Raw genomic sequence first — 12486 nt, forward strand, 5'->3', positions numbered from 1 at the left:
TGAACTTGCCAGATTTAAACCCAGTTGAAAAATCTGTGGCACTGCGTCGATTGGGCTGTTTCCACCAGGGATAGTCATCAGCCGAGCAACCTTGTGCAGCTGGTCTCGGCACCAGAGTTAGTATGTCTCTGCATCCCTGTCAGTACCTTGTAGACCCTCATTGACTCTCCCTGCATGTCTCGTAGGGGTTTATGCTGCAAAAGGTGGTTATTCAGGCTTTTGACAGTCACATTAATTTGACTGGACAGTGTACTTTCTGTGTAGTGATAAACATAACATACAATGAATTTACTTGAAACATGTTATTTTTGTACATTTTTATTGACTTTGGTAATTGTAACGGTTTAGATCAGATATTTTCTTTGTCCTTATGTGAGTGATTAATGAACTGAAAATGTGTCAATCATACAGCCTTACTTACTGTTTTGTATCTACCATGTGTAAATTCTCTGGAGTTCAGAACATGGGATTTGTAATATTTAGAATGTAGAAGGCAGTAGGTTTTGAAATAATGAGCCCGCAAAGTGACAGATAAAGCAAATAACTCAGAATGAGTGTATGCTGGGGAGGAGAGGTCTGTAAGATATACAGGGTGATTATAATTAAAGTTATACTTTCAAACCACTGTAGAAATAACTCCACTGGTCAGAATGACATCAAATTGCAGTGGATTATTAGTGGTGAAGGGGGAAATACATGGCAGAAGAAAAACAAAGTTACAAAATGTAGCAATAGATGGTACAGTAAGCATCATAATTCAATAGTGGTCAACTATAAGTGACAAATGAATCATACAATAATGCCTAAGGTGTATGTTTGACGTTAAACTGTACTACTCAGTGTGCATGGGTGTACAGGTGTGATACTGTTAGTTACATAAGCCCATCCACCATGATAAGGTCACATCAGATGGGAAAATTTTGGATTTAATTGTCCTGAGGCCAAAAACTGCATAAAAAGAATCAATCAAAATCAAATCAGATTATTAGTTTTCGTGCGAGGGGTGCAAAACATGTTTAATACGCTGTCCACCAATTTCAGCAACAAGTTGAAATCGAGATATAGCATGTTTGACAACTGATTGAAGTGTTTCCGGGGTCACATTCAGAATGTGTTGCACAATGCATGCCTTCAATGCAGCGAAGTTTGCAGTCGGAACACTGAACACATCATCTTTCAGATAGCCCTACAGCCAGAAGTCACATGGATTAAGATCAGGTGATCGGGACAGTCAGGCTGTAGGGAAATTGCAGCTGATAATTCTGGCATTTCCAAAATGGCACTTCTGCAGCTTCTTAACTGGATTTGCAATGTGTGGAGGTGTGCCATTTTGCATAAAAGTGATCCCATCCACACATCTATGCTGTTGGAGAGCTGGAAGGATGGGATTGTGCAAAAGACTCTCCTAGTGCTTACTAGTGACAGTACAGGTAACAGGACCAGAAGCACCAGTATCTTTGAAAAAACATGGCCCTATGATTAATGATGCCATAAAGCCACACCACCCAGTGACCTTTTCAGGATGAGGTGGTACTGGTTGATTCTTGTGTGGATTTTCCTCTGCCCGTATTCGACAATTCTGTGTATTGGCATATCCTGTCAGATGAAAGTGGGCTTCGTGTGTTCACAAAATCTTCCATGGTCAATCATTGTCCACTTCCATGTGAGCAAGAAATTCTAAAACTATACGGATCTGTTCCTTCAACCCTGAAATGGAAATGGTGTTGGTACAAATCATTGCCCTCTGAACATAATTTAAAGAACTTCACTGTAGTCAAAACTGTCTTACACAGATTAAGAAATGTATGTGAACCAAGCTAAACTCACAGTAGATATTGAAAATAAAGATAATAAACAGAACTGGCACAGGACAGAACTGGATGTAAATGTTAGCTGAACATTCACGTGAAACATCTGAGAAGAGCTCATAAAATAATTTTCACAAAGGTCTCTCTTGCTGGCAGTTCAACAGGAAGCAATTTGTGCATATGAGTAATTTTGAATGGATAGCAAAGAAGGTCCAGAATGAGATTTTCACTCTGCAACAGTGTGTGTGTGCTGATATGAAACTTCCTGGCAGATTAAAATTGTCTGCCGGACCGAGACTCGAACTCGGGACCTTTGCCTTTTCGCGGGCAAGTGCTCTACTACCTGAGTTACCCAAGCATGACTCACGCTCTGTCCTCACAGGTTTACTTCTGCTAGTACCTCGTCTCCTACCTTCCAAACTTTACAGAAGCTCTCCTGAGGGGAGCAGGAGAGCTTCTGTAAAGTTTGGAAGGTAGGAGACGAGGTACTAGCAGAAGTAAACCTGTGAGAACAGAGCGTGAGTCATGCTTGGGTAACTCAGGTAGTAGAGCACTTGCCCGCGAAAAGGCAAAGGTCCCGAGTTCGAGTCTCGGTCCGGCAGACAATTTTAATCTGCCAGGAAGTTTCAGCAAAAAAGGATGTTTTGTAGGATTTTACACACTGTGCTCCTGGGTATGTCCAATGTTTGGGAAATTCTCCATGCAGTACACATTTGCACACAATCGCTCATCTCCTCCTGCATTGCTGTGGCCTCTGCTTCCTCTGACATCGAATCAATTAATTTCCTCCCTGTGCCAGGTTGCACACCAAACGAACGTGTCTTTCCAAATTTCCGAATCCTTTTCTCCAGACCCACGGTAGTCATCAGACCAGCGCCTTTTTTCAAACCCTTCAATGTCTGGAACTTCTGCAGAGCGATGGGTGCACAATCGTCCTTCTTGTAATACAGCTTTACAAGCAAAGAACGATCCTGCATTGAGACAGTCATGGCGAATGTCCCAGATGTAAAAAGAGGAAAAGCCGTGTACCTGATGTCTTTATACCAAGTTTAATGGGTCGTGCACATGACAGCTGTTTTCATTTATGTATTGACACATACAGCATCACCTATTGATCAATTTTCACACTATTTTTTTTCTTCTGCCATACATTCTCCCCCTTCTTTGATAATATTCCGTTGCAATTTGATGTCATTCTGACCACTGATGTTATTTCTGCAGCATTTTAAAAGTTTAACTTTAATTATAATCACTCTGTATAATAAAGTTTCAAATTATTAAGCAGAAGGTGGATTAATAGAAACACTGCTGTCTAGTGAGACTTGAACAGAACTGAAGTAAACACAAAAGGCAGGGAGAGAAGGAGAGTAAGGAGTCATTAAATTTGTTGTTTTGTTCTGATTTGCCTGCAGCAGTTTATTTACCCATGTTCAGAATGTCTCGTAGATGGAGAAGTATATTGCATTTCTTTTGGACCTAAATTTTGATTTCAGTTAGCAGACTTTTCCAGATTCTTATGCTTTTGAACACGAAGCAAAGATGGACTGCAGGTAACTCAGTTTTTATGAGATAACATTTGTTTTACCTTCTTCAGATTATGTGGTGAGCAACTATCAAATCAATCCCATTATGATTTTGGTCTTCGAGCTTTGAAGTCGGTGCTTGTAAGTGCCGGTAATGTGAAGCGAGATCGCATAATGAAAATTAAAGAAAGTAAAAAACTGAGAGGTGAATCTAACATTGATGAAGCTTCCATAGCAGAAAATCTTCCAGAACAAGAGGTAAGTGCCATTTTTAGTGTGAATTTTAGTCGTGCAAGGTGTGGACAAAAATATGGAAACTAGCCTAGCCTGCATGTTGCACTATTATATTTGATCACTGAATGCACCGCTACATTGTCCTTGAAGCATTGCAAGTGCCAGTCACGGTCAGAACAGTGTTCTGTGCCAGTCACGGTCAGAACAGTGTTCTGTGCCAGTCACGGTCAGAACAGTGTTCTGTGCCAGTCACGGTCAGAACAGTGTTCTGTGCCAGTCACGGTCAGAACAGTGTTCTGTGCCAGTCACGGTCAGAACAGTGTTCTGTGCCAGTGCATTTGAACGTGGGTAAAGTGTTGTTGCTCGTTCAATGGATGCTTCAGTAACAAAGGTAGTGGAAGTGTTTGGTGTTTCAAGAGGCACTGTATCAAAAATTTGTACCGCATACAAGGAAAGCAGAAAGACGTTAGCTGCTAAGCATCAACTCGTACGAAGAAATGTGTCGAGTGATTGTGACAGATGGTCATTGAAAGTAATTGTGACGAAAAATAAGATGACAGCTGCAAAAGTCACTGCAGAACTGAATGTTACACTTGCGAAACTTGTCAGCACCAAAACAGCTCAAAGGGAACTGCTTAAGCAGGGAATTGAAGGGTGAGAATTCCAAAACCATTAATGATGCAGGAATATGTGGTATCACCTGGATTATTGAGCAACGGAAGGTTCCATCTGTTTCCAACTTCTGGCAGAGTTTGTCCCAGTTACAAAACATGATGTGGGTTTGGTGATGATTTGGGCAGCCATCTCACGGTATTCCATAGGCTCTGTGGCTACTCTGCAAGTTCGTATTACTGATAAGGGTTATGTGACCATTTGGCTGATGAGGTCCATCCCATGGTACAGTGTTTGTTTCCTAATGCTGACGTGTTGCAAGGCAACAGGGCCCCTGGTTGCACAGCTCGCATTATCCAGGACTGGCTTTGTGAGCATGGCGATGAATTTTCGCATCTTCCCCAGCCACCACAGTCACCAGATCTCGATATTATTGAGGCTCTGTGGTCTACTTTGGAGAGAAGATTGGGAGATTGCTGACCACCTCTATTGTAGTTACCTGAACTTTCCAGTGTTTTGCAGGAAGAATTCCCTTGAAACCCATACAGTACTTGTATTTATCCTTAATAAGAGTCAGCTGGAAGCTGTTTTCAATGCCAGTGGTTTTCCTGCACCTTATTAGGCATGGTGACGTGTTTTGGTGTTTCCACATTGTTGTCCACCCCCAGTAAATCAAAATAATCTGGCTTTTTCCTGTGAAGCATTAAAATTTCTTCACCACTTTCAGTAATGTCCAGTTTTAATAACAAAGGGAAAGTTAATTAACAAAATACAGATTTTTGTTGTGATACATCATAATTAATTTCGTGGCTTAACTGTAATTTCATATGGCGTGCAGGCGTAATAAATTTAAAAAATATTCTCTCTCTCTTTCAGATTCTTATACAATCAGTATGTGAAACAATGGTTCCAAAACTTGTTGCTGAGGACATTCCTTTGCTTTTCTCGCTGTTGTCTGATGTCTTCCCTAATGTAAACTACACACGGGCTGAGATGGCTGGTAAGTATGTTAGGATGTATTTGTTGAAAATGTATTTTCTGAACTTTATTAAGAACACTTGACCTCTGATATGGTAATCTAAAGGATATTGAGCAGTATCTTATAAGAAAATTAAAATTAGAAATAAAACCTGTTGCATATGTGACCAGGGTGAGTTACTGGCAGTCAAAGAAGATAGAGGCTGTGTTAGAAGTGTATCAAAACTAGTTCTATTATTTTCAGATTTACCTGTTTATAGCCTTGCTTAGTTTAGTTTTGTGTGTTGTATGTAACAATTATGGAGCAGTGTGAATGATAACACTAGCTAGGTATGCCTGTATCTTATAAAAAGCAGAAATCATGTTATCCACCTCTCCATAAATTTGAATAAGAACGAAATTCTTGACTGCCTGCTTAATGGAAATGGACTCTCTAATAACTACAAAAGTGAGCCTGAACGTCTATGAATTCACACTAAATTCAATATTTGTAGAACGACCGTTTTTCATGTAGGCTACTTTGGTTATCTAGTCTTTAATGTTACTGGTGACTGATGCAAAGTTCCTGGATTAGATTTCTGCTTATGATTTTTCTGTAGTAGAAAGGTTTGAGCAAATAGGAAGCTGTTTCATAAAATAATCATGGAAATTGACACACTAACTGTGCCAAAGTGGCATCAGGTTATAAGAACTGGACCAGGTTCTATTTAGATGAGTTGTTTGTGATCAGGCAGTCTGGAAGTAAAAATATTTTATCCTGAAGCATTATGTTTTTTAAAATAATTATTCCTCTGGAAGAAAGTTAGAGGATAGGGTTCAAAAAAACTAAGATGCACAGACTGTCAAAAGTAGAGGACAAGATGTAAATGATAAAATTATTTACAGGTAACCTGCCATGCATGTTCCTTTATTTCATTAAGATCTCCATTGCTGAAAATTATTTTATGAGCTCTTCTCAGATGTTTCATGTGAATGTTCAGCTAATATTTTCATCCAGTTCTGTTTATTATCTTTATTTTCAATCTCTACTGTGAGTTCAGCTTGGTTCACATACATTTCTTAATCTGTGTAAGACAGTTTTGACTACAGTGAAGTTCTTAAAATTCTGTTCAGAGGGCAATGATTTGTAGCAACACCATTTCCATTTCAGGGTTGAAGGAACAGATCCGTAAAGTGTGCCAGGAAGAATATCTAGTATGTGGTGAAGGAGAAGAGCAAGGTGGAACCTGGATGGAAAAGGTAAAACTGAAGTATGCCAATCTTTTGTTAGTGTTGGGACTTTACTAAGTGGCATGTTCAGTGTAAATAATGTTTTTACTTACTTACATAATGTTTGTTCTTACTTTCAATACTTGCAAAGGGATCGGTTGGAGAAACATGGATTGAAAAGGTATGCAAATTTGCAATAGTGCAAAATTTGTTTGTGCAAAATGGTGTAAATACTTTTTGCATGAAGTGCAGTTTGATGTAATTTTAGCATTGTGAAATTTATTTTATAGTGCTGGGTACATGTTACTAGTTTTCCTTATCATACAGCACAGCATCAAATTTTCTGTCTCCCCCTTCCCCATCCCCAATAACGTATCTCTTTGTTTCTGTTATGACATACTCTCTTTGATGGTCATATAATCCAGTCTTGTTCAAAAGGAACTGTAATTCATCAGCTTATCCATTGCTGATAAAACACTATGAGAGTACAATTTAGGAATTTATTCAAACGCAAACATATGTTGTCAGTTCAGGAGAAGACACAGTGATTGAAGACAGACAAGTTTCAAAATTCCTTTGTGTTAATTTCTGAACTTGCTCCTTTGCTGAAATTGTTATGGAGTAATCACTATCACATTCAAAATAAATATTACAGTGGTGTAGATATACGAAAACATGTTTTCAGAACAACTTATTCATTAATAAATATTTCAAATTATGAATTGAACATATACGAGAAGGTATTAAGGAGCAAATGAAACTGTTGCCATGCTTTGAAAACAACAAATCTTTCTTGAGTTTGATTTATATGTATTAGTTTAACCAGACTGTGGTACATAATCCAAAGAATTTTTGATGATATTTATCATGTACCATATTGTCTTCTGAAATCAACATGCTTGTTCGTTAGTTTGTCCTAAGGAAGCTACATTAACAACTTACAAAATTAGAATCAATAGAGGCATATTTCAGGATGACATATCAAGCCAGTTTCGGTTCTGTTTAGCACTCAACCCACTGTCATATTTACTCAGTTTGAGTACCATAAAAATCAGCAGTGACTTTAACCGTGCATTAAGTAATCTGGTGTACATGGATGGTATTGAACTATATGTTTAAACAGAAATACAGATGACCCACCTCCCACAAATTGTAACAGTGTCTCCTAGAAACATAAGCATGCCATTTAAGCTGGGTAAATATGGGAGAATGAACATGAGGAAGGGAAAAATCCGAACTGCTGGGATTTAGATAAGCGATGGAAATATAGCCTAAAAGTATTTAGACTTCCTTCAAGGAAGATGACTGTTGCATAAAAAAAATAGATTGCCTTATGAGTACATAGTCATAATGCCCTCAATTTGAAATCCAAACTAAATGGAAAAAAAACACATTAAGTGCCATTAATACAGATGCAGTTCCACTGCTAACCTGCACTTTTGGCCCGATCAACTAGTACTAGATGAAAAATCTGGAAGATATACAGTGGAAAACGTTTTTTTTTTTTTTTTTTTTTTTTTTTTTTTTTTTTTTTTTTTTTTTTTTTTTTTTTGCGAAGTACGACGTCAGTCATTCTAAATAATCTGCAGACAAGCTGACTATCCCACATGTTGAAGGGGGAAGGAATGTAACAGAATCTGAGCAGTTCATTCAGCCAAAGCTTGTGAAATACATTAAATAAGGCACCCAGAAGCAAAGCTGTTACAAATATTCCAAAATACATAAAAGTTACATTTCAGTAACTGTTATGAGTGAGTGCTGTGGAATCATGGAGTTAACAAAAGTGTTAAAACAGTTTTAGAACTAGACTTTTCAAGGAAAAAATATTAATGATGTTACTTTCATAAACTAATTATAAGAAAAGTTTTAAAATTTTTTATTTATATGTTTTGCTTTTTTCAACAGGTTCTCCAGTTGTACCAGATTTGCAACTTGAACCACGGTTTAATGATGGTAGGCCCAAGTGGTTCAGGCAAGACAACTGCATGGAAAATCCTGTTGAAAGCACTTGAACGCTTTGAAGGCATTGAGGGTGTGGCACATGTCATTGATCCCAAGGCAATTTCAAAAGAGGCTCTTTATGGTGTGTTGGATCCCAACACAAGAGAATGGACTGATGGACTTTTCACCCATATTCTCAGGTATTATCAGACAGAGAGACCATTTCAAGTACAATATCCCAGTTACTCTAAAAGAAGAGACCACATGGTTTTTACTCTGTAGATACCTTTCTTGCCTTCTTTCTCTCTGAAAGATAACTTGCCAAATGGTGCAGAGAGAGCTATTGTAACATTAATCAAATATTAAGAGAAACACATTGAAGCTGATAAGTAGTGGCTGTAATTTAAATGTACTAAATATTGATCAGTTTTGCTTCTGTTATGTTTTGGTAGCTTATTTTAGTAATGTATATTGTGCCACTTACAAAGTATGGACTTCAATTTTATAGGAAGATAATTGACAATGTACGTGGTGAAATTAACAAGCGACAGTGGATAATTTTTGATGGTGATGTGGATCCTGAGTGGGTTGAGAATTTGAACTCTGTGCTGGATGATAACAAGTTGCTTACCCTGCCAAATGGAGAAAGACTCTCACTTCCACCTAATGTTAGAGTGATGTTTGAGGTTAGTTAAATATCTCTTGCTTATATTATTTGAGCATAATAATTTCTTTCTTTGTCTGTGGCATATAAGAGGTATGTGAAGAATATAAATTGTTAGTGTGTAACAATGGAATCGACATTGGAATGATGACAATATTTTGGAAAGGATAGTTGCTACTCATCATAGTGGAGATGCTGAGTCGCAGACAGGCACAACAAAAAGACTGTCAGACAAAGCTTTTGGCCAAACAGGCCTTCATCAGAATACACCCACCCACTCACTCACTCACGCGACCAGTCTCTGGCTGCCACATTTAGAGCCTGGTCTAGGCAGCCAGAGACTGTGGTCGTGTGTGTGTGTGTGTGTGTGTGTGTGTGTGTGTGTGTGTGTGTGTGTGTGTATGTGTGTGTGTTTCACTGCACAGCACATTACATAACACATCTGATTAGGCAAAATTTCATTGGAATGAAACATCTGTTGTGTTCAACAGATCTACATTGTGCTGCCAATTTGCACACAATAATCATTTGAAACAAATGTCTTAATTTGTACTGTTACTGTTGTACTTCAGACCTTTGCTGACAAAGATCTGGGAGTTCAGGTAAAAGGGCTATATTCAGAGGGTAAACAGTGAAAATATAGTATTTTCATTCACATTATTTCTTTTTATAAATGTCACAATTAAAAATTATTATTATTATTAAATTTAACTTCTGTATACCTTTTGCCTTAATTTTTGTTATAGGTCCAAGATCTTAAGTATGCAACTTTGGCTACTGTTTCTCGCTGTGGTATGGTGTGGTTCTCAGAGGATGTTCTGTCAACAGAAATGATTTTTGAGAATTACATGTCCCGTCTTAGGAACATACCACTTGAGGAAAGTGATGAAGATTCTGGCTTTGGTAAAAAGACAGAGAAAAAAGAAGATGTAATGTCACCTGCATTACAGGTAATAAAAAAAGTGATAACTGAGTAGTAAAAATTTGTCAGTTAAAGAAACACTCACTAACTTTCACTGACCAATAATCATTCTTTTAGATCCAGAATGAGGTTGCCAGCATTCTTCAGCCTTTCTTTTCCCCTGATGGTCTTGTGGTAAAGTGCCTGGAGTTTGCTATGAAGCAAGAACACATTATGGACTTCACTAGATTAAGAGCTTTGAGTTCATTGTTCTCCATGGTCAACCAAAGTGTGAGGTAAAAAATTATTTTCATCTATGCTGATATTTCTGTGATTTAGTTTCAGCATTTAAGATTTCAGTACCATACTACTGAAACAAAATTTTTGTAAAGTCACTGATCTGCATAAATCTTCAAATGTTGTACTCATTCTTTTTATGGAGTGACCAGAACTATAAAAGTCCATTTTGGAAGAAAAAAAAAGAAAAAAAATGAAGTTGCTTAAGCAGCTGTCCTGCATTAACCTAGTTCTTTTGCATTGTTTGCTCTACCATTATCTGCTAATTACCTCCATGTTGTTAATGGTTATTGCTTTCTTAGTGATTTCACATTTCACAGACAGTGACATAAAATTTTCTGTGCAAAATCTGGAATGGGGCATTCTGTTAATGAGTTATTCAAGTTGACTCAGTTATAGAGCAATTCTTCATATTAACATTGAGAATTCCTTTTGAAATGATACTACTTTGCAGTGGAATTTGAATTTTAACCTGAACCTGCATCTGCATGTTATGTTCTGTTGCATTTGTCCTTATGTCCAACATGTTACATAGGAAGATAGAAACTTTCATAATAACAGAACAATAATGAAACATAATAAAACTGAAGAGATACCATAACTGACACGCCTCCACATTTTATGGTAGGAACTAAGTAGGTAGCCGTAAGTTTCTTCAGGTGTCCATCATGCATAAACTGTACTTAGCGGAAACATTGAGAGATATTGGGACTGTAGGCAACATGTAAGACTTTTAACGATAAAATAAGTTAGATGTGGTTATTCTGTTAATGTAGCTTGAGTTAAATTTTAACTGCAGAATCAATTTAGATTGAAATAGGATGTCATTGGCATCACTTTAATGCTGCAATTATGTGTGTCAATGCTTTTAATTACTTGGCAATTCCAGTCACTTAAAATTGATGTATTGCATATATTGCAACTTAAGACACAGGTGCTAACAGTATTCCTTTCAGTTCAAAATGCTTTCTTGCACTTTGTCTTTCAAGTGAAAGTTTTGTTAAACTTTTTTCTCTTGCATAAAACACACTCAAAATTTCTTCCTATTTCTTATATTTCTGTTTTATCTTGACTAAACCTGCTTTTAGAGTGTGTAAATGGGAAATGAAATTTGTGTGTTTGTGAACATGGTTCTGTTTGTTTCCATTCCCATTGCTAAAACATAAAATCTCCCATTCTATCACAATGTTCTCATTTTTTAGTGAACATTTCTTAAAACTTTTTTATTTTAAGTGTCATTACTCTGGTTCTTAATCATGTCAGTTTCAATTTCATGCTTCAAAATTAATTTGCTGCCTGTGAATTCCTTGACAGCAGCTGTATTAGGTATAGATCCACGAACGAGTAGTGAGGTGAAGGTTTGTGCCAGACCTGGACTAGAACCTCACACAATTTTTCATAAGTGACTATTGGTCAGGGGTCCTATTCCTAATAGAAACATCAAGAAATTCATTGGCAGTGAATTAATTTCGAAGTATTTTCTACAGTGGTAGATCGTAAGCAGTGTCTGTTCCTTCAGACCTGCATAAGTTCAATTCCATTAATCAGAATTGCTGCTGATTTCTTTTAAAATTACACTGACAGTTGACAATTCTACATTGACATACAGAAATATAATTTTGATAAGTTACAGCCTGTAATAATGTGGAATGTCTTCAAATTATACCGTATTGTTTCAGGAATGTTTTACAGTACAACCATTCACATCCTGATTTTCCCCTGCCCTCTGAGCAGCTTGAAAGATATATTCCCAAATGCCTTGTTTATGCTTTGCTGTGGAGTTTTGCTGGTGATGCAAAGCTCAAAGTACGGCAGGACTTGGGAGACTTTATCCGCTCAGTCACTACTATAGCACTGCCACCATCAACGAGTATGTCAATAATTGATTATGAGGTAAGTACTGTTCATGGTGTTAACAATTCTTTTGGACTTCATCTTTGGCAGAGAAAATATTTATTTACGAAATAACTACTGAATAGATATTAGGTGTGAAATTTATGAGCTTTCTTTCTTAGAATGTTTGATTAAAGATAAAAATGTAGTACACATTAAAGTAGCTATATATTGTTGGGGTATACTTTCTGAGTCTTGCACATACACAGCTTCAGAATATATTCCACTGTACAGGTGTCCTGACCCCTGCTGTCCACAGCTCCTAACAGTTTAGGATGGTTCAAAATGGTGGACTTAGTCTAAGTTTCTACAACTTTTATTTGTGTACCAAATAAAGGAAATTTCACCTTGTTTCAACCATGGTAGCTTTCTCATGTTCTGCATTGTTTCTTCTTTTCCCAACTATCTCACTATATTTAAACAGCT

General features: G+C 37.2%; 1 protein-coding gene across 3 annotated transcripts in view; it reads left to right on the plus strand.

The window, feature by feature from the left end:
- The window catches only part of LOC126176887 (dynein heavy chain, cytoplasmic), a 228059-nt gene that overhangs the window by 104400 nt on the left and 111173 nt on the right, over window positions 1-12486 (plus strand). For all 3 annotated transcript variants that reach the window (XM_049924087.1, XM_049924088.1, XM_049924089.1), the window contains 8 exons: window positions 3403-3589; window positions 5054-5177; window positions 6306-6394; window positions 8270-8505; window positions 8814-8991; window positions 9716-9919; window positions 10009-10166; window positions 11847-12060. In XM_049924087.1, coding sequence (XP_049780044.1) covers window positions 3403-3589; window positions 5054-5177; window positions 6306-6394; window positions 8270-8505; window positions 8814-8991; window positions 9716-9919; window positions 10009-10166; window positions 11847-12060 — 1390 coding nt within the window. The remainder of the gene's footprint in view (window positions 1-3402; window positions 3590-5053; window positions 5178-6305; window positions 6395-8269; window positions 8506-8813; window positions 8992-9715; window positions 9920-10008; window positions 10167-11846; window positions 12061-12486) is intronic.

Source organism: Schistocerca cancellata, chromosome 3, assembly GCF_023864275.1.
Source record: "Schistocerca cancellata isolate TAMUIC-IGC-003103 chromosome 3, iqSchCanc2.1, whole genome shotgun sequence".
Classification (NCBI taxonomy): Eukaryota; Metazoa; Arthropoda; class Insecta; order Orthoptera; family Acrididae; genus Schistocerca; species Schistocerca cancellata.